General features: G+C 39.2%; 1 protein-coding gene across 1 annotated transcript in view; it reads right to left on the bottom strand.

The window, feature by feature from the left end:
* Window positions 1-7,808: 7,808 nt before the first annotated feature.
* The window catches only part of EIF4E3 (eukaryotic translation initiation factor 4E family member 3), a 15,548-nt gene continuing 2,733 nt past the window's right edge, over window positions 7,809-20,623 (bottom strand). The window contains exons 2-7 of the mRNA XM_072420732.1: window positions 16,893-16,965; window positions 16,559-16,653; window positions 16,332-16,392; window positions 14,740-14,806; window positions 12,748-12,903; window positions 7,809-10,338 (exon numbers count right to left, since the gene is read on the bottom strand). Coding sequence (XP_072276833.1) covers window positions 10,292-10,338; window positions 12,748-12,903; window positions 14,740-14,806; window positions 16,332-16,392; window positions 16,559-16,653; window positions 16,893-16,965 — 499 coding nt within the window. The 3' untranslated portion in view covers window positions 7,809-10,291. The remainder of the gene's footprint in view (window positions 10,339-12,747; window positions 12,904-14,739; window positions 14,807-16,331; window positions 16,393-16,558; window positions 16,654-16,892; window positions 16,966-20,623) is intronic.

Genomic DNA, 20,623 nt, shown 5'->3' with positions numbered 1-20,623 from the left:
AGAACAGGGACATTTTTATAATGTCTCAAACAAAATTAATTTTCATACACAAAACATAACTCTTTCCAGTCGGGCCCAAGGGGCCGATCCCAGGCCGTCTCTCACAATATATCACTGAGATCTTCCGACGGATTATTAGGTTTCAACTCGCAGGGAAGCTCGAGAAAAAGAACACCTGTATATCAATTAAGATTCTGATGTTTTGCTGTGTACTATATATATATTACTTAGCAAAACATCAGAATATATACCGCATATTTATATATTCACTGGCCGCTTTATGAGGTACACCTTGCTAGTACCGAGTTTGACCCCCTTTTGCCTTCAGTACTGCCATAATTTTTTTAGCATTCAGCAAGGTGTTAAAAACTTTCCTGAGGGACTTTGATCCATTTTGACATAATACCATCACATAGTTGATGCAGATTTGTTTGCTGCACATCCATAAATCCAAACTCCCATCCCCATCCCAATGGTGCTAAGTTGGATAGAGATTTGGTGACTGTGGAGACCATTGGGGTCCAGTGAATTAATTGCCATGTTCAAGGAATATGATGATCTGAATTTTGTGACATGGCGAGTTATCCTGCAGGAAGTAGCCATCAGTACATGTGGTCATAAAGGAATGGTCTACAACAATACTAAGCTAGGCTGTGGCATTTACATAAAACCCATTTGGTACTAGGAGACTCAAAGCTGGTGAAGAAAATATCACCCCACACCACTGCACCACCATCAGTCTGAACCATTGATACAAGGCAGAATGGATTCATGCTTTCGTGTTGTTGATGCCAAATTCTGACCCTACCATCTGAATGCAGCAGTAATAGAAACTCATCAGACCAGGCAATGGTGTTCCAATCTTTTTTTTACCAATTTTAGTGAGATTGTTTGAATAGTATCCTCAGAGGTCTGGGAGTGCCACCCAGTGTCATCTCCTGCTGTTGGGTGCTGTTGCCCATGTACTTGAAGGTTGGATATGCTGTATATTTAGAGATGTTTTTCTGCATCCCTTGGGTATAACACATGGTTATCTGTTGCCTTTCTATCATCTTAAACAAGGCTGGCCCTTCTCCTCTGGCATCAACGAGGTATTTTCTCCCAAAGATCTTCTGATCATTTGATATTTTCCTGTTTTTAAATCATGGTCTGTAAACGCTAGAGATGATTGTGGGTGAAAATCCCTGCAGATCAGCAAGGATGTCTGAAATACTCAGACCAACAACCATGCAACATTCAAAGTCACTTTAAAATCCTTCCTCCCCCAATTTGATGCTCAGTTTGAACTTATGCAGGCTGTATTGGGCCTGATTTATGAAAGCTCTCCAAGACTCAAAAAGATAATTTTCATTGGTGACCTTGGGTGATCCAGAAAACCTGGAATTGATTTCTTAAAAGTCATTTGTTATTTGTTTGCAAATGTTTTCAATCCTGGACCAGATCCATTCCAGGTTTGCTGGATCACCCAGGTTCACAGATGGAAGTGTAATCTCTCCGCCCTTGGAGAGCTTTAATAAACCAGGCCCATTGAGTTGCTGTCATGTGATTTGCTAATTAAAAAATTTTTAGGAAGCATTTGTGTTTCAATATTTTTATTGATTTTTAGACATAGGAATAACAAAAACAAGCAAGAAAAATTATTTTTTTGTACAAATAATGGACAAATAAACCATACAACATTAAGACATAAGTCCAAAGTAGCATAAGTGTCCTTTCGAGACACGTGTTTAAAAGGTAGTTCTCTGTAAAATGACTAATGAAAGGCATAAATCCGGGAAGGAAACAACTTTTGCAAAAACCATCTCGAGCTTCAAACAAACATTAAAGTTACCAAAACATTTGAGACATAAAGCCATAGAGATGAACAATTCCAGATATGAAAAAGGGGGAGAAGAAAAGGTGGTTGGAGACTGTCAAAGTAAAATATGTGGGTAAAGTGTATTACACCAGTTCATAGGAATTCCAGGGTTCCCACATTTGGTCAAACTTATCCATTTCATTACTCAAGATGCTAGTTAGTTTGTCATTGACCATTATCTAGTTTAATTTTATAGATATTGGTTGTATAGGGATATCCCTCCTTTTCCAAGCATTTGCTAATGCAACCCTGTCATCAAAATAGGGGTTATCAGTTTTTTGGAATGGGGGGGATAGGTTGGTCAAATTTGCTAAACAAAACACTTTCCGCAGCTTTAATATCTAAATATCTAAACGAACAATCTCTGATATTAACTTAAACACTGCTGACCAATATTTTTTTAAGAAGCATTTGAACAAATGTACCTAATAAAGTGGTCAATGAGTGTTTATTATAAACTCCTTTCTGCCCTTTCAGTGTTGGATTCCTATAATCCCATCCACATGATTCTGTAAATTACATTTATCTATATATCTGTAAATTTAACATAAACTTACTATAGGTTGACAAGTTACATATTGAATTCTAAAAGTTTGGGATATTATAAGAGCAGATCTGCCTTTTACCATGTATTAAAGATAACCTTATACCTTATATAGAGGAAGCACTTATTACTATTTCCTATTAATAAAATGGAACTGCGGCAAAACCCTACATGCCACCCTACCGAAAAATCCGTGGATCTGAATATTTCTCAATGCAATGGCAGACCAGATTTTGGGAAATGTGTTTTTGCCTATATGTGCATATCCTTGGGCTGGGCAGCATTTACATTCTTTTTGTATGACTTTTTTTTTAAAAATTGGGGGGCAACCAGGTACCCAATGCATATCCATAAGCCTAGCAATATATATATGTGTTACTAGGTGATTCCTACTGTACCCTCAGTATAAAATAAAAGTGCATTAGACATTCAGACTGGTCAAGGTTGAAATTAAATATTACAAGTGATATTATTCCCAGCTAAGTAATAACAAGGATCTGTGAAGAGTTTATAAAATGCTTTCCTGCTGTCTGCAAATGTCCTGCCTTTGCTTATATGCCAATTCATCATTATGGAGATAGCTTCTCTCAGCTCCGGTATAATGATAAATTAGAAAATGATGAGATTGCACAGTAAGAGCCCTTAAGAGACAATGTTGTCCTGGCAATGACTGTTTTGAGAATTTACTATAAATACAATTCCTTCCTGCGGTTTAATACAGAGATGGATTTTTGTTTCCTGTAAACTTTGACAAAAGCCCTTAGCAGGTCCATGTTTTTCATTGTTTATTTGCATTTCAATTAATAATTATTATTATTATTATAACAATTGAATTGTATAAAATATTTTCAAAAGTCCATTATGGACAATGATGTGTCACAGTTTATCCACTAGATGGCAGCACTTTATACCTTTTCATTAAAGAATCACTAAACGTGAAGCTCAATGAAGAAAGAGAAGAATCTATGTAAAAACTTAGGGCCCATTCATACCTTGGCTCCCAGATTGAAATGCGTCAACACGTTTTTTATGTATTCACATGTGCCACATTAAGGCAGCTGCCAATACATAAAGACATCCAAAAAACTATATGCACCATTTTTTGCACCGCAAGACAAATGCCCCTTCCGCAAATGTTTGCAGAGATTCTTTTTTCAATAGAATCCCAGTGGAATCCTTCGGAACAATCGGTAGAGCAGACCCAAGTGATGCCTAAAACTTATTTGTTCTCATTATACTCATTATTATCTTTGCTTAATTGTGGTTGGAAATAAAACAAAGAAAATGTGCTTCCTGAGCTCAGACTTCTCCCTATATATACGAGGGGGTGCTGAGAAGTTCCTGGCTCTGCCCAGAAAGAAGAGAGGCAGAGTTATGAAATAACACATTTATTTACCATATTTCCCCCGGGACTGATGCACTTGGTACAGCGTAGTTGCAGCTTTTTTAGACCGTTCAAACAAAAGTTCTTTTTTTTGTTCTCTCAGCAGCATCTTTGACGTCAGAAATGTCCTCAAAAAGTTGCCCCTTCAGGTGTTTCATCAAATTCAGAAACAGATATTAGTCCGAAGGGGCCAGGTCAGGTGAGTAGGGGGGATGGTGGACCAATTGGAAACCCAGATTGTTAAATTTGGCAACCACAACATTGGACGTGTGCGTAGGTGCATTGTCCTGCAAAAAAAGGACCCCTTTGGTGAACTTTCCACAGAGTTTCGTCTTAATTGCCTCCTTCAGCTGGTCCAGGAGGTTAGCATAATACTGTCCGGTGATACTAGAGCCCTGAGGTAGGTAGTCCACCAACAGAATACCGTCTTTGTCCCTGAAAATTGACACCATGACTTGTTTGGCCAATTTCTGGGTTCGCAACTGCTTGGGCTGCATGGACCCGCTGTGGCGCCATTCCTTTGACTGTTCCTTGGTTTCAGGATCATAGATGTGGAGCCAGGTTTCATCCTCAGTCACTAACCTAGCCAAAATATAAATATATATATATATATATATATATATATATATATATATATATATATATGATAATATTCTATGAGGTCCTGATAGAATAATTAACTTTACAATTAATTTTACTTTGGATACCAGCTTTCATGTAAGCAGGAAAAGCATTATAATCCTGGAAATACTTAGGATTCTAAATCTTGTGAGTTTTTTGCTCTGTGCTGTAATTTGATACACTGTAGAATAAACACTCCATTTTGTAACCAAAAAAATCAAATTAAAAAAAAAATATATATATATATATATATAATTGTATCAGAAAATTACAATATCAAAGTAACACTGCCACCTTCAGGCCAAAAACTTATTCTGTAAATGGACTAATGAAGCATGTGATAGCTCTGCTATTGTACAAAGTGGCCCCGAAGGACAGGACTGGTCACATAGGCAAAACGTGTTGGATGGAGGTAACTGTGTCCTATTACAATTCTTGTTTACGATACTTAAGCAAGGTGTCATGATACCTACCTTGCAAGGTTGAACTATTACTCTTTATTATAGAACAGTTGCTTTTCTGTCTAGTTAAAGAGTATCTTATATGGTGTCCAATGTTATTTTTTTACATAAAAAAACCTTCACTGTGAAAATGCCAAAAAAAAACACTTTTTTTTCTTTTTTGTTTCTTCTCTCAAAATGCCATTTACTTGGAGTTTTTGGCAATAAGTAATTTGTAAAGTCTTCTGGCACCTCCCCCCAATTACTCTACTTTTAATATCAGAAAATCATTGTATCTTCTGCTAACCTGATTGCTTATGTACCGTATGATACTACTGCCTCTGTTGTAGGGCCATTGCAGTGTAAGATGTCACATGTTAAGGCAAACTATCAATGTAAATGGGCACATTAGTGTTACAACACCTGTTCAACAACAACCCTACAATAATATGGTTTACTCAATATCATCCATTTTAATTTCTTTGCACATTTACATCTATACCTATCTCTTCCAGCAAGGTTTAACCACTGTCCAAACGTTTTATAATATATCTACCTTCCTCAGATTTTGATTGAGCCCTAATTTAAATACCTCTAGAACCACCCACCTGAAGTCTAGTACATCAGGTTGGGGGGTAGGCGTATGATTTACTCCATCCCTTCATCAATAACTTGTGAAATGTTATAAACAATATGGCTACATTGCATTAACCTCCACCTGTACACCTATGTGGAACCTTACACAATTCTGTTTTTCTTTTTTTTACGGCCTCTGTTTTTCACAGGACTCATCTGGTTATGGAATGGGGGTATGTGCTCCTTTTATCTTGACTTTACATCATGTAACCACAATACTTACCAAACATTCACCACAATACCTTGCACTCACATGAATTTACCAATTCATCCAACAAAAGTTACATATGTCAAAATGATTGGGCTGACATCAGTCATGTGTACCTGTTTATTGTTTTATAATGATGTGGGTGTGGGTGGGGTGCACCAGTTCATATGCCAGTAAATGTAAATTTTATTTTTATTTATATATTTATATATCTGCCTTCACTAGCATATGTACTGGTTTAACATCCCATTTAAAAAGGAACTAACTTAAAAATAACTAGCAGGCAGGCTGCTTGTTTATTGCAGGAGGAGGAAGGCAATGACCCTGCAATAAAACATTCACCCACTTATTAATCTTTTCTGCAATGTACACTGAATTGTTCAATGTATGATGTCAGGCTGCTAAGAATAATTATAAATGGATTCATTCAAACCTGGCCAATCAAGATGGCCCAAAACCTCAACATAAAAAGGGACCTAAAGATAGTGCCTAGGAAGGAACAAGGAGTGTTTTGAAATAATAAAAGAAAAAAAGAAATTTGCAACAGACAGGTAAGTTTATTTTATTGCAGAGGGGACATCCCCGGTCTCTTCTGCTACCAAACTGACTGCTCCCCATTGTTTTATTTTCTTTTTAATGGCACTTAGCAAACCATTGTAGCCATGGGAAGTTTTCCATTAGCCCCCCCCCCCCCTCCATTTATTGGTTTCTGCCAGGGTAACCAGGTTGAGAAATATAAAAAAAGCAGGTGAATAATAAAAAGACAATGAACAAAACTAGTTTTGTTTAATGTATTAATCTGTAAAATAATTGTTGCCAGCAGATGGCGCTCTGAGCACAGATATCACACTGCAGTAATTATTTGCTCTGAATGTATGATTAAATCCGGGTCTGGGAACTGGCTGCAACCCTGCCCATGCATGAAATTTGCAGTGTACTGTCCTCCATCTAGAACATGAAACCTGAAAAGCTGGTGAATAAGTTCAGTTTTAATTGCTTTCTTTGGGACAATGAAGACAGTATAGAGCAAAACCACAACTACTTGTCATGCACTGTCAACGTTTGTAAAGATTCTTTATAAACCTAAACAAAGCTCTTCAGAAGCCACAGACACTACTAAAAGATCAGCTTTGCTTGTAAATGTGTGTCGGTTTGGGAATATATTTCCCAAATAGTAATATATATTACTGTGGAGTAATTAATCCACAGACCACCAAATGGATGTATCAAGTCAGGTTATAATAGTTGGTTTTCTGTTTTGAGATTAAACAGTTGCCAAGTTTTTGCTTCTATAAAAATAGTATAGAGGGCAGGAGTTGTAATTTCAGTATCTGTTGGGAAGATTACTCAATGCCTGCAAATGTGTCCTACATTACACCAAGTTTATTTAATGTAATGAGGTATTTATAACAGCAACATTGTTGGTTATATAGTCAGGTCACTAAGGCTACATGCATACGTAATAAACTACCGATAGTTGCCATATATTTTACACAACACACAGCTAGCTGAATGGCTATCCCATTGTAACACCCCATTCATTCCATTAAATGAGACCACACATGAAAATATGAATGTAGGAATGAGTCATGGCTATGGTAGGGACAACAGATTGTGGGCTCCTTTGAGGGACAACTAGTGACATGACTATCCCATTGTGACACCATTCATTCCATTAAATGGGACCACACATGAAAACAAAACTTGTGAGACAGCTAGTGACACAACTATGGACTTTGCTACGTAATATGTTGGCGCTATATCAATACTGTGCATTATTAGGTCACTACAACGCACTTATATAGCAATGCCTGATGTTCCTATGTGCCAGACACTATGCAATGGGCAATGTACCACATTCAACTTTTTTGGTGAAAATTTTTTGGGATGTTTGCAGGCAAACTTTATACAAACAATCCTGGAACCCTGGTGTCCAGGGCAAAGTGCTAGTCAATCATTTTCTGCACACAGTAGGTCTATTAAATGATGGCTGTGCAGACTGCATTGTGTTTTCGAATCCATGTTACATTCAATCACAATAGCTGCATATGACAGCAATGCCCACCTACTGAAGGCATCAGATGACTTCTGATAAATAATTAAAATAATTCAGAATCTGATGAATTAAGAAAAATCTTTATTCACAATACAACTGAATACACATAAGCAGTTTATAAATACAGATGAAAAGCATAAAAAGGTTTTAAAAAGAAAAGGAGAAAAAAAAAACAAAAACAAAAGATAAACGTAACATCTGATGGCTGATACGGTGGATGTCAGTGCAATTTTTTTTTCTAAACTGAGAACGGAACGATTTTCATACAGCTGGATGCAGAACATAAGGGATCATTTTAGAAACCATGCTAAGGTAATGCAAAGCTAAGTGGACCTGTCACATTCACTGGCAGCAGGTTTGTTCTCTGCATGATTTCCAGTTGACTACCATTCTCAGTGATCCCAAGAATTAAATAAAACTGATTCTGTGGTTTATGACAGGTCCACCTAAAGTGATTAAATTACTGTACATTCATTGCCAACTTTTTGAACACTACTAAATCTTTGGTTCTACAACATTAAAAATAGTTTGAATCCTGTCGAGATGGACAAAAATGCACAGCCAGAGATTGGTAAGAATTCTTCGTGGGGGGGTCAGTAAAGTTTACCAGGCTGTATCCATGTAACGCCAAAGGTCTCCTTAGACTACAAAAAGTGTATATGAATAAAATATAACAATGATGTGTACAGACAAAGTGACTTTGTACTGCATAAAATCAATAAGCTTGTACATTATAGGTGGCCTTTTTTTTTGAGGCTCCATCATTCATCCGCTAAGTCACAATCATACCATATAAATTACTACAAATGGACTTATATAATAAAATAAAAAAAAAGCAGAGTATGAAATGCAGTATCAACCAGAATTCTAGTTTACAACAGTAAACTGAAATTTCCTGCACATGGCTGCTCTGAACATAGTGAAGACCTTCCAGGGACAGAAGAGTACAAAGGATTCCAGTGATTGCAGTTCTGGGCTCATAACCCTTGCAGTAGAGTTGGGGGCTGTGTAAAATCTGGGTGCTCATCTGAAACCATGGCTTTATGTAATTAACTGGTGGTTAAAATTACACAGTTCTTTCATATCCAGATCAGGACATCATTCTTCAAGTCTATCTGCACTGATCACATCACACAGCCTTCAGCTCTCTGGGGGAAACCATTAAGTGAATTACTCTACATTCACCGAATATTAGGAAACCAAGGCTTTCGTTTCCCACCTTTACCCAAAATGCTTAGCTGCCTGACTGTATGGCTTTAATACATCTGACTCGTATGAGGAATACAACAAATGCAAGTCAGATTCCTATTTTTAACTTGTTCCAAGTCAGTCAACCGAGCAGTTTACTGGGTTCAGCAAAAAACCCCAATTTTTCCCCTTATGATGGTATTCCTTTGAACATTTTAAAGCAAACCTGAAAACTGCTAAAAATACATGAAGGCTAAAAGCACCACCAGAAAGTCACTGCATGCTGGGAGCACCTACAACTCCCCACTGGTGAATGCACAACTAAATGGTGAGAAATGCGACAACATATCCCACAATGCCAAGTACCTAAATGAGGGAAACAGTCCTCAGTATCGCTAAGTGGTACCGACAGCTTACTACAGGCGTGCATTCTGCTCCCTGTATTCACAGGACCTCAAACAGTAACAATGAGGATGTTACTGTGCCTGAGCTTCAGCTTTAAAATTAAAGTTTAGCAGTGAGAATGTGTGAAAAGTGTAATTAAATTCAATAGGAGGACCAGGAAGCCTTCCTAAACTACACAGGCCAGGGGACATTAAAAAAGTTCCAACTACCAAGATATTCTCAAATTCGGCACATTTGTGCAAAGCAGTCCACACAAGGAGATTAAATATTAATTACAGTGCAAGTGATCTATCGGGTGGAAGGTTGAAGGATGGGGTGGGACCATCTAAAGGAATGTCAAAAATGGGAACTTCTAGATACTGCAACATGATTGTGCATACAAATATCTGCATGATCACAATGCATGTCTCAAGGAGCTCCATATATTACTGCAAAGCCTCATATGGGGGGGTGCAGGGCGATCACAGTACTTTGAGAAAAACAGGTTCATTCTTCTTGGAAACTTGGGGAAGGGGAAAAAAAAAACTCCAAAATAACCATTTTTAAAAAGAATTTGACAGCTTTACCAGCTTCACAGAGACAGCCCCGAGTTATTTAACAGATCAGCATCTGTTTTAAAAAACTTCTAGGGCAGCAAGATTTGTTCTTTTTTTTAGCAGCAAAGCCATCAGTTTCCAAAGCAAGTAAACAAGTGGGAAAAAAAAAAAAAAAAAAAAAAAAAAAAACAGGCAAACAAGAATTATGACTGAGTACTATATTGCCCACTCTGAAGCGGTTAAAAATCCTGTCTAAAAAACGACCAGAGTAGTTCAGCATTTAAACCAGTTCCTGGCCTTCCTTGCCGAGTTATAACCCTCTTACTGTACGATGGGGTACCAGCAACACTGATTTGTGATAGGACCCGTCAGGAAGTTAAAGGGTTAGGAACGGTAGCGATGTTGCAGGTCGCTGCTAGTGTCTTGAACGGCCACCCTCGAACGCATGGTGCTCTTCATGAGCTGCAGAACAAAAAACAAGGCAGATTTGAGTATAAGATTTTCATACCATTTTATATAAATAAATACTTCCACAATGCATGGCCAGTCAGGAGGCAAAATGGGCATTTGATGAGGGAAGCTCCAAACTACTCAAGGATTAATAATGCCACCTTTGTCAATGCTGTGGTCATTTACCCTCCACCTGTGCTGGTTCCCTTATGGGAAAATGGAGAAGGGTTAACCCCTCACTCTTCTACCCTTCAAGGGCAAAATACGAAGTAGTGATGGGGAAGTGGGAGAGAGCAACCAAAAGCAACAGTTCTGAAGCGTTACTTTCCCCATGGACTTCACAGGAAGAACTTTACTGAATGGAGCGGAGTGGAAAGGGTATGTGTTCAGTCCCATTTGCAGGCCTTCCCCTCATAGTGACAGGATCAGGATGCAAACTTGTGGCTGTAATTTAGTCAGTCTTTTAGCTGTCCATTTACAGAGCTAAATGCTTTTCTGGTTTGGTCACCAGGCTTTTTCTGCAAGCCAGGGACCAAAAAAAAAAAAAAAACCATCAGGACAGCAAGTATGAACCCAGATGCTTTGCTCTGAATGCAGAGGAGGTATAAGGGGTCCCAAAGACCCATTTGTCTCTGCACACTCAAGTATTTAGCTTGTAGCCCATGTAAGAAAAAAATGTGTAAGATTATAAAAATGTTAAGCCTTATAACCCCAAATGCAAATGAAAGATTCTCAATATTCTAACCCATGTATTACCCTAAAAACAGCTCAATACATGGTACACTACCCTGCTGTGCGTCCATGAGGGCAAAGGGTTATATGCAATGTACAGGCAACGGGTGTCCGTGAGAGAGAAATACTCAAGCTCAGCACATATGTACCATTATGTGTATTCATCAGAGGAGGCAACTCAGGTCACTGCAAGAACAGCACAGCATGTTCCTGCCGGTAAGGTACATCTACTGGCAACAGAAGATTTTAAATTAATGAAAAGAATAACTCCTCCGAGTTGGGGAAAAGCATCTCTGCAGGTAGATTTTTATAATGGAAGCAACTAAGGTTTTCAGCCAAATTTGTTTCTTGCAAAGCATGCTGAAGATCACAATTTTTGTACTTTCTAATCCACCGTTATCTGCTAATTTAGGCTACATACACACGTTCAATAATTGTCGTTGGAAAAGAACCTTTTGCGATCCTTTCCAACGACAAAAGATTAAGCGATTGCTGTAAATACAGCGCTGTTCTGCTCTATGGAGAGGGGAGAATGACGGAACTCTCCCCCCTTCATCTGTATTACAGCATTGTACACACACACCAGATTCTCATCCAATACCAGCCCTGAGGTGATTATTGGACAAGAATCATCTGACATGTGTATGTAGCCTTGGACACTGCAAGCATTATATTGGTTTGGGCTGGAGTCTTTACAACCAGGAAGACCTAATTAAAATGTTTGTTTTTTTTTTGTTGGATTTCCAAACGTCATGGGACAGCAAAAATACTGTAATCTTAGTGACCCGAAATATTAAAAATGGGGACAATTTAAAGATCATTCATTCAGAATAACCAGTACTTGAGTCTAGAATTATTCCCATCACTTCAGCATATGCAAAAATGCCCAATGTGTTGAGCAGAGCATTTACATACATGTATGAGCAAGATTACAGTATTTTTAAAAAAAAAAAATAACTGTTTATCTGCTAGAAATTCAATGAGCAGCACCTAACTTTGTGCTCACTGTGCAGTCTCTGCACTAAAATCCTAACCAGTCCTAGATCTGAATAGTGATCTATAGAAACTTGTCTACCCCCTCCCTGTCTAAATGTTACTGCCTTGCCTTGAAAAATCCTGCCTACATTCTAAGGCAAGGCCTCTCGGGAGATTTTGTTCTGGGAGGTGTGCCTACATCAATAGGAACTGAATTACTAGTCACAAACCAAGCAGGAGACTGGCAAAATAAAAAGCAGTTTCTTGTTACATGAGCAGCCATACAATTTACAACAATCTGCTCCTTTCATTCACCCACTTATTTGGTGATCCTACTAGGTTATCCACAGTGGAAATTATTTCCTCCTGGCAACACACAGTATCGCTGATAGAACTACAAACCAGGGTAAATCTGCTAGTGAGAAGTGCTTGCTCCTATTATGTGTGTGCTGCGAATGTGCACAATGTATCTAAAAAGGGGATTTCTCAGCAAACGTATGACAAAAAAAAACACTATGCTGCATTCTGGAAATCCCACCTAGTTAAATGAGTCACCCATTCCATTTGCCCAATGTGTACCCAGCATGAACCCAATGGCAAGTTTTACAGCAAGTTGAGAATTGTGCATCAGTCACTGACAAAACACACCCGAACAGGATGACTGTTATAAATTCAATCTGTTCTGCAATAATCCAGGTGACAGTAAACACTTACGCTTATAAAATACAGCTTTAAAAGAGGTGTTTGGCAGAAGCTCGTAGATCTTTTCTAGGACTGTGGCTTCGCCAACTACAGCGGCATTTCCATTCCACACTTGGACGACATCTTCACGGTCACGCACACTCACACTGACACCAATCACTTCATCTTCTGTAAGTGAAAACATAGTAAAGAGTCACGGTTACAAAAGGAGATCATGTGTCACATGTAAAATTAGAGGTGTCAGAGGCCTCCAATACAAAGTATTGTCCTGACCCCTGAGCATACTAGTGCTAAATAATGACAAAGCAGCTGGTGCTCAAACACCGTCAGATCCTGGGAGCCGGGTGGTTAAAGCACCTCAAGTAGGGTGACCAACAGATGAATACTCCAACCAAAGCAGTTAGTTTGGAATGAGGTTATTGGAAGCAGATACTCAAGTTTTTGTAGCTAAACTAAGCTTTAAAAAAACACCCAGGATTAGAGATATATTTAAAATCCAAACTAAAGAAACAGTACTGTTTGGACCAGATAAGCAGGGATGCAACAGGACAGTAGTGTGGTGATGCAAGTGTATCAATACTGTAAACAAATGAATTTCAATTATATATTTAGCTTGCCTGGAGTCTAATTGTATACAAAAGGGCTCCCCATTTCTAAGACAGGTAATATGACATAACATGGTTGAATAAGTTACTGCTATTGAAACATATCAAGATTATTACAATCCATAGTTTGTGTAAAATGTTGCAACAAGGTCATGGACACCATACTATACATTACCTACCTATGGGCAAGAGGGAAGTTATCTTTTTAAAAATTTCACTGTAGTCCCTGCAAGATGTACATGGTGTTTACAAGCGATTGTGGTGATAAGTACTTCAACTCAACTTCAGTTTCTATTTTGCCTGCCAACTGAATGCCCAGTGTGTGTTATTGCCAAGATTGAGTAGAAGACTCTACCCGATGCAAGATTGAAAACTAATATCCACTCCTCATTGGTATTGCACCCTATAAAAACTTGAGAAGGATTAGCCTCAGAGTACTGGTTCACTTATCTCTAAACAGGATTAATTTTAGTGGAATACATGGGATAAAGTATACATACACACACATACCCCATGTATTCCACAAAAATATGCAGTTCCCATGCAAATGTAGGCCAAATGGAATTGCTCATTCCCACTCATCCCTAACTTTGCATAAACTTAAAGCCTTGGGAGTAATCTCAGCTTGCAGGTCATCTCGGCAAAGTTTCCTGGCTCAGTCATTGCCAGCAGTCCCCTGGGGCCGAGCTACACAGGACTGTAGACGAACAGCAATTTCAATTTCATCTCAGAAGGGTTATATACAAAGTTCACATAGCTGATAGACTTCCATATCCACAGCTGATGTGGAAATGCCAGTACTAAACATTGCAACAGCTGTGAACTGCAGGTGTTGCTATTCAGCCACACAAGCACCCAGCAACTAAGTCTGCCTGGAAAAAAGAATAATGTTTCTACATGCAACTTACAAGATATAAACAGTACAAAGCCCATCAACCTAGATCTCAACAGCCATACCTGCAAAGAAGCTAGTATACAATTACCTCCCCCACACAAAATAAATCAATATAGGTCTCCTGGTCCCCTGCTAAAACCAGCAAGCCAGTGAGGAATAAAAGAACACTCCGAGTAGTGTTTGTCCTTAGTGGACTTTCAATAAAGCAACATTTACTGGGAGGTGAATGGATGCTAGCTTTACAGGTTCAGCAGTTAATTTATGACAGTTTCTTCAAAACATATTCCAGATGTCCTGGATTTTTCAAAGGTTCCCAATGACAGTGCAGGTACACTAGATACAATGTTTGCTCAAACAGACTTTGCCCTGTGCCTACTGAAACCAAAGGCATCTGAAAAAGACAAGCTGTGGATGTCATCACATTTGCACTTCTAACAGAAAGGGAAAGTTGCATGTTGAACTTTCAAAAACCACTAATAAAGATAGAAAGATTGCATAATTTACCTGCTGCACAGCGATCTGTAAACTGTTCTCCAATAGTAGCTAGCAATAGTTCTTTCCAAACCAATGCCTGTAAACAGAAATTAATAGTCAACCATTAAGCCCTCTATGCGATGAGAGAAGGAACATTATAGAGTTACATGCCACAATGGATCTCATATTACCCTACTGCTACTTGACTTCAAAAGGAATTAGCATACTTTATATACCAACAATGTATTCTATGGTGCTTTACAACAACCTTTTTACAAGGCTTGAAGCCTTGATGTAATACAGACCTAACTTGAATGTTTCAAGCTGATGGACATTTGTACCTTAGGGCTATTGTACACACGTGCAATAATTATCATTTTAAAGGTTCTTTCACTATTCTTTCCAACAACTAATGACTGCAAGATGCATGATAGAGTGCTGTACATCCAGCACCATTCTGCTCAATGGAAAAGGGAAGAACGACGGAGCGGCACCCGCTGCGCTCTCTCCCCCTCTTCACTTCGGTCGTCCATGGATCCTCCAGGACGGTTGTCCAGACGACGGACGACAAGCGCTGTACACACGTCAGATTCTCGTCAGATATTGGCCCTGAAGCGATTATCAGACGAGAACAATTGCACGTGTTTACCTAGCTTTAGTGAAAGCAACTCCAATTCAACTTTCCTGGTCCTAACAAGGTAATCCACATCAACAAATTTCAGCCGCCCCACCCTTCTCTAAATAGCTATGTCCCAATATTTACAGCCTCTCCATCCAAAATTCTGGAGGCAGGCTGTGCCCGAGTGATATGCCATCAGACTAGAAAGCAGGCACTACAGGCTCAGCAAAGCAGATGTGACCAAGGCTGAAGATTTTACCCAGACAGGATGTAAACATTGGGAGCAAGCTGCAGCTGTTCTGCTGAGGAAAGTAATGAGATGAGGAAAGTAATGAGATGGTCTTCTTGACAACAGTGATAATGGTCTGAAAATATGGAATAGGCTCCCTCAGGAAGTAGTTTCAGCAAGTTCTAGAGATTGCTTTAAGAAAAAGCTGGATGCTTTTCTAGAAGCACAGGATATACCAGAGTATACCATTTTAAAGTAAAGATAACAAGACTGTTGATCCAGGGAACATTTGATTGCTTCATGGAATCAAGAAGGAATTTTCCCATGTAGAAGCATTTTTGTGCCTTCCTCTGGATCACTTATGTCTATAGGGTTTTATCTGAGATATGTTTATTTCCCTAATGGTTGAATGTTATGGACTTATGTCTTTTCAATAACTAACTATGTAACTATGGTCATTAGGATGAATATAAATAGAAATTCCCTGGAGGACACATTAACTTTACAGGGGTTCTGCACACTTACCCTTGCCATCCCTTCAAAAAGTAAACCTTAAATACCACTTAAAAAATGACCACTAACAATAGACATAAAATGCCATCAATAGCAGCTGTGTGTCTTCCATGTCACATTTCTTGACGTTTTCTACACTAATTACAAGCCTTCTACTTTTAAACATGAATGTAGAAGGCTTGTAAGTATGTACTGTAAGCCATAAATTAAACAATGAAGGTAACATGAAAAAAATAAGATACAACAAAACCAAATACATACTGTGCCTTCTTTAGGGACTTTCATCTTCCACACCCCTCCCTTAGCGTTGCTTTCTTCCTCCCTGAAACAAAGGTGTAATTCAGTGGGTACAGTGGACAAATAACTACACACAAATATAATTAACTGAAACCATAACAATAGTATTACTAAATATGCATGGACATGGAAATGTGGAGAAATTCATAGACACGGAAGCAACACAAATGTGCCACAGTAAGGAGACTTACCATAGTGGCTTCCTTTCTCCCCTCATTAAGTGGTAGCTCCATCTTAGAGGTAGGTTTGTCACAGAAGGGATGTTATTATACACACTCCAAAAGCGCTGTAACAGAACAAAGATAATTTATGAGCTGCCATTACAAGTTAAACACATCTTTCTGTTTAAGGTATAACATGGACTAAGAATAAAAACACAAACATGTCTGACATGAGAATCAGTTACCAGATATGCTGATTAAGCTTTGCCAGAGAATTATTGGGCAGCTATTAAAAAAAGCTAAGGAATTTTAATATTTAATCCTAAAAAAGTTGCTCTGAGATGACAATACAAACAATACTCACTTGTACAGTTTGCACAGTGTAGATCTTTTTCAGGTTTGATTCACATTCTGCTGCAGTCGTTCCTGGGAGAGACCTAGAATTATAAAGCAATATTTTACTCAAACCACACAACAGTGTTTCAATTAGCCAATTAAACCCCAGCCATTTGCCCCCCCCCCCATGATGATTACAGCACAGAAAGGAAGAACTTCTGTCAGGTATTATTGCTGCTGTGTCCTTATGGTGCTGGTATCGGAAGAGAACTGACATGACGTGTACAGTGCTCATCTTCTGTCGTCCATGGATCCATCCTGGTGAATCCATGAACGACAGACAACAAACTAATGCAATACAAGTGAGGGGGATAGAGAGCAGTGGGGAGCCGCTCGCTCTCCTGCCCCCGCGCTCCATAGAGAATGGTGCTGAATGTACAGTGCTCACTCAGTCTTGTTGCTGGAAAGAATCACAAAACAATTATTGAATGTGTTTACACAGCCTTAAACCAAACTCAAAATGTTTCTATTGCTCTCCATGTCTTCCTGTCTTGGTGACAACCACATCCCCCCCTTTTTTGTATGGTTAATACAGAGACAGTAAATGAGGGAAACTCTCACCAAATGGGAGACAGAAATAACACCAAAAAACAATCAGATTTACATTAAAGCTGGGCTATTGGGAAAGGAAGTTGTTCTTGTGTTGGGGTTCTCCAGCACCGCAGGGATACACTTATTTGCTTTATTTCCTTATTTATGCTGACTGTCCGCAGGTTACAGCCATGTCAGCGGAAAAATAAATAAATTGTTGGCTGGTCCACACAGTTGCTGAAGAGAACCCTGATGAGTACATTTTAATTCCAATGCATTGTACTGACAAACCCGTCATCTCATCTGATCTTATAGCCATTCGAATCATAAAGGATGAATAGGCACTTACGTAGCCATTCAAAAAGTAATTTAGTCCTGGAAACTATGGCAGGGAGGAAGTAAATTAAAATACAACACCCAGAACTAAAAATACCAACGGGTGTTGTCCAAGGGAATTACAGGCCAATAAATATAGGTTTTCCCATAACAGAAGAGACGTACTGCAGACAAATACAAACTTCAAAGTGTCATTCAACAGTATGGAACAGCTGAATGTAAACTGCACTTGCTGCAGGAAATTGGTGTACAGAGGGGAACCAAAGTCTGTTCTTGCCATCAAAAACCCCACAGACCGCATTGGAATATTTTTTTTCAAATTAGAATTGTCCTATGGTTATAAAGAGCAATGGAAAGTAAAGTTAGCTGTAGAAGAGTGGACAAATATGCTCTGTTATTCGGTGCCATCCCAACACTGCTAGTTAGGCCTCCTATGGAAGAACAGATTGGCTGCCAATACACAACATTCAGACAATGCACATATCATACACTATATTCTGCTGGCTTCATTTTGGTCTTTGGAAAGATTTGAATTAAGTCAGGATTATTCTCACGAGACAACTTGTGTTAATTTGATATTAGTAATGTAAACTGCAGTGTTCCCCCAGCCCCTTTTAGCTGGGCGCTCCACCCAGCACTTTCCAGTAGTCATCCAGCTGTTTACTGAAAAGTTGGGTCACAATACAGGGGCTGCCATCTGCCTACAACTTCTTCCAACCCGGCTTAAAAAAAGTCTGGGGAATACTGAGCGGATATATTAAAGCAAGCAGAGGTTTGCTGACCCCCATTAGAAGTGCATTTATTTCAGATAAGACTAAATATATGCAACTTTGTTTGGAGTTTTTAGCAATATTTTGTGTGATGTTCTTTATAGAGTTCAGATATCCTAAATCCCAAATAATGGCAGGCTATTAAGACTATGTTTTGCTGACCGTATAACAGATATGAACTTTAAAGCTACGTACACACTTCCAATTATTATCGACGGAAAACGAACGACGAACGTTCCTGCACGATATATATGAACGATCGTATAGCACCGATCCTGCACATAGAGGTAACGACACAATCGTTCGTAGATATTGTACACACAATAGTGCACGACAGGAAAGTGAACGGACGTTCGTTCATCACGCATGCTCTGAACATGGACGATCAACCGTACACACAAACGATGTTCAACGATCGTCGTCCAATCCGATCCGCCGGTCCGGTCGTTCCCAGCGACTTTCCTCGTTCGTCGGCGTCGTTGGTTACTTTTTTGCGAACGATTTTTTTGCCCAATCGATCGTTCGTCGTTCGATTGGAACGATAAAAATTGGAAGTGTGTACGCACCTTAAGTTGTAGGAATCTAATGCAAAATGTTGGTATCAGCCTGTGTATTCTGCATGTCACTGCAGACCAGGCCACAGCTTTATAGGTATAAATACCAAACACACTGCACACAGCAATGACTTTGGAATACCAGAACAGGATATTTTTAGCTGCATGTATATGGAGTGGAGGAGTGTCTGCTCACTGACATATGCTCACTTCCTATCCTGTGAATGTTGCTCAGCATGTTTACAAACATGTCCCAATAAATAAGAAGTATACAAACAGAGGGATGAGCATGACATCAGATTCCATAGCAAAGATCACATTTCAGTGTAACCGGGAAGAAGCTGCAGCCCCTGTACTGTGACCCAACTCTTCAGTACCGACCCAAAAATAGCCTGATGGCTACTAAAACGTGTCAGGTGGTGCACCCAGCTAAAAGGGGCTGGGGAGAACATTTTACCCGCAGTACTATGGGCTTGTATTATGCCGTACCGGATGCCAACATACAGCGTAGTTCCAGGCAATATGCATTCCCATGTTTGTGACAAGTCATAACTGCTTCATTAGTTCCCATTACCTCTCCAATGAATGTATGCTACAGATCTCTAATACATAAATGTCAATGCTGAATACTTTGTGAACGTGTAAAAAGCCAATAATTCCAGCACACCACTGACATCTAATGCACCAAAGGAGCAAGAAAAGTCACAGAAAACTGCAACATTTACTACCAAACAGACTGCAGACAGAATTGTTTGTCCATTGTGACACTTTAACCTCTGCTTTCAGGTGGACAGGAAACAAAATAAATATTTGCAGGCTTCAGTTTTATTTGTGGTTGGTACAATTGCTTGGAAATTCAAATATTGGCTGTTTTGTGGATTTCCAGGCAGCTCTCAACATTCCTGTTCCCTTTTCCTATGGTCCTTTGTATTGAAACTGGTTAATCAGGTAGCTTTGTTATGAGTGGTTGCTGCTTACAGAACTCTGCATTTACCATGGATACTGAAAACTGGAAGCATCCCACCCCGTGACTTCTCAGAATGCTGGAGTATTTCATTTGTTTCAGCCGCTCTGTGGTGTGATCTACATGGCTACATGGCTATATGGCTATGATATGAGATCATCCTGACACTGTACCAGGGACTGACAGTCTTATGAGATTTGGCATTACTGAGCTGCTTTTGTTCTTCCTGGAGAAAAAGCTGCACCTGAGACTGTCCTGGGCAGGATCTCCCTGCATTGCAGCTTTCATTCTATAAACCTGTGCTTTCCCTCCTCTGCCATTTCTTTATTATTAATCCATCAGGGACCAGCCCTGATAAAAAAGGACAAAGCCCTGTGCTTGTACCAAGATGGCTATCAGTACACAAAGACAGTATGGATCATCTGAAAGGAGCCTACAGCAAATACTAAGTTTATCCCCTTCCCCCTCAGCTTGCTTTATGGGTCAAACTTGTCACACCATGTGGTCTTTTTAAATTCACACTGCCTTCCTACATAACAAAAAC

Source organism: Pyxicephalus adspersus, chromosome 8, assembly GCF_032062135.1.
Source record: "Pyxicephalus adspersus chromosome 8, UCB_Pads_2.0, whole genome shotgun sequence".
Taxonomy (NCBI): Eukaryota; Metazoa; Chordata; class Amphibia; order Anura; family Pyxicephalidae; genus Pyxicephalus; species Pyxicephalus adspersus.
The sequence above is the reverse complement of the archived record's forward strand: the minus strand, read 5'-3'. Positions and strand labels throughout refer to the sequence as shown.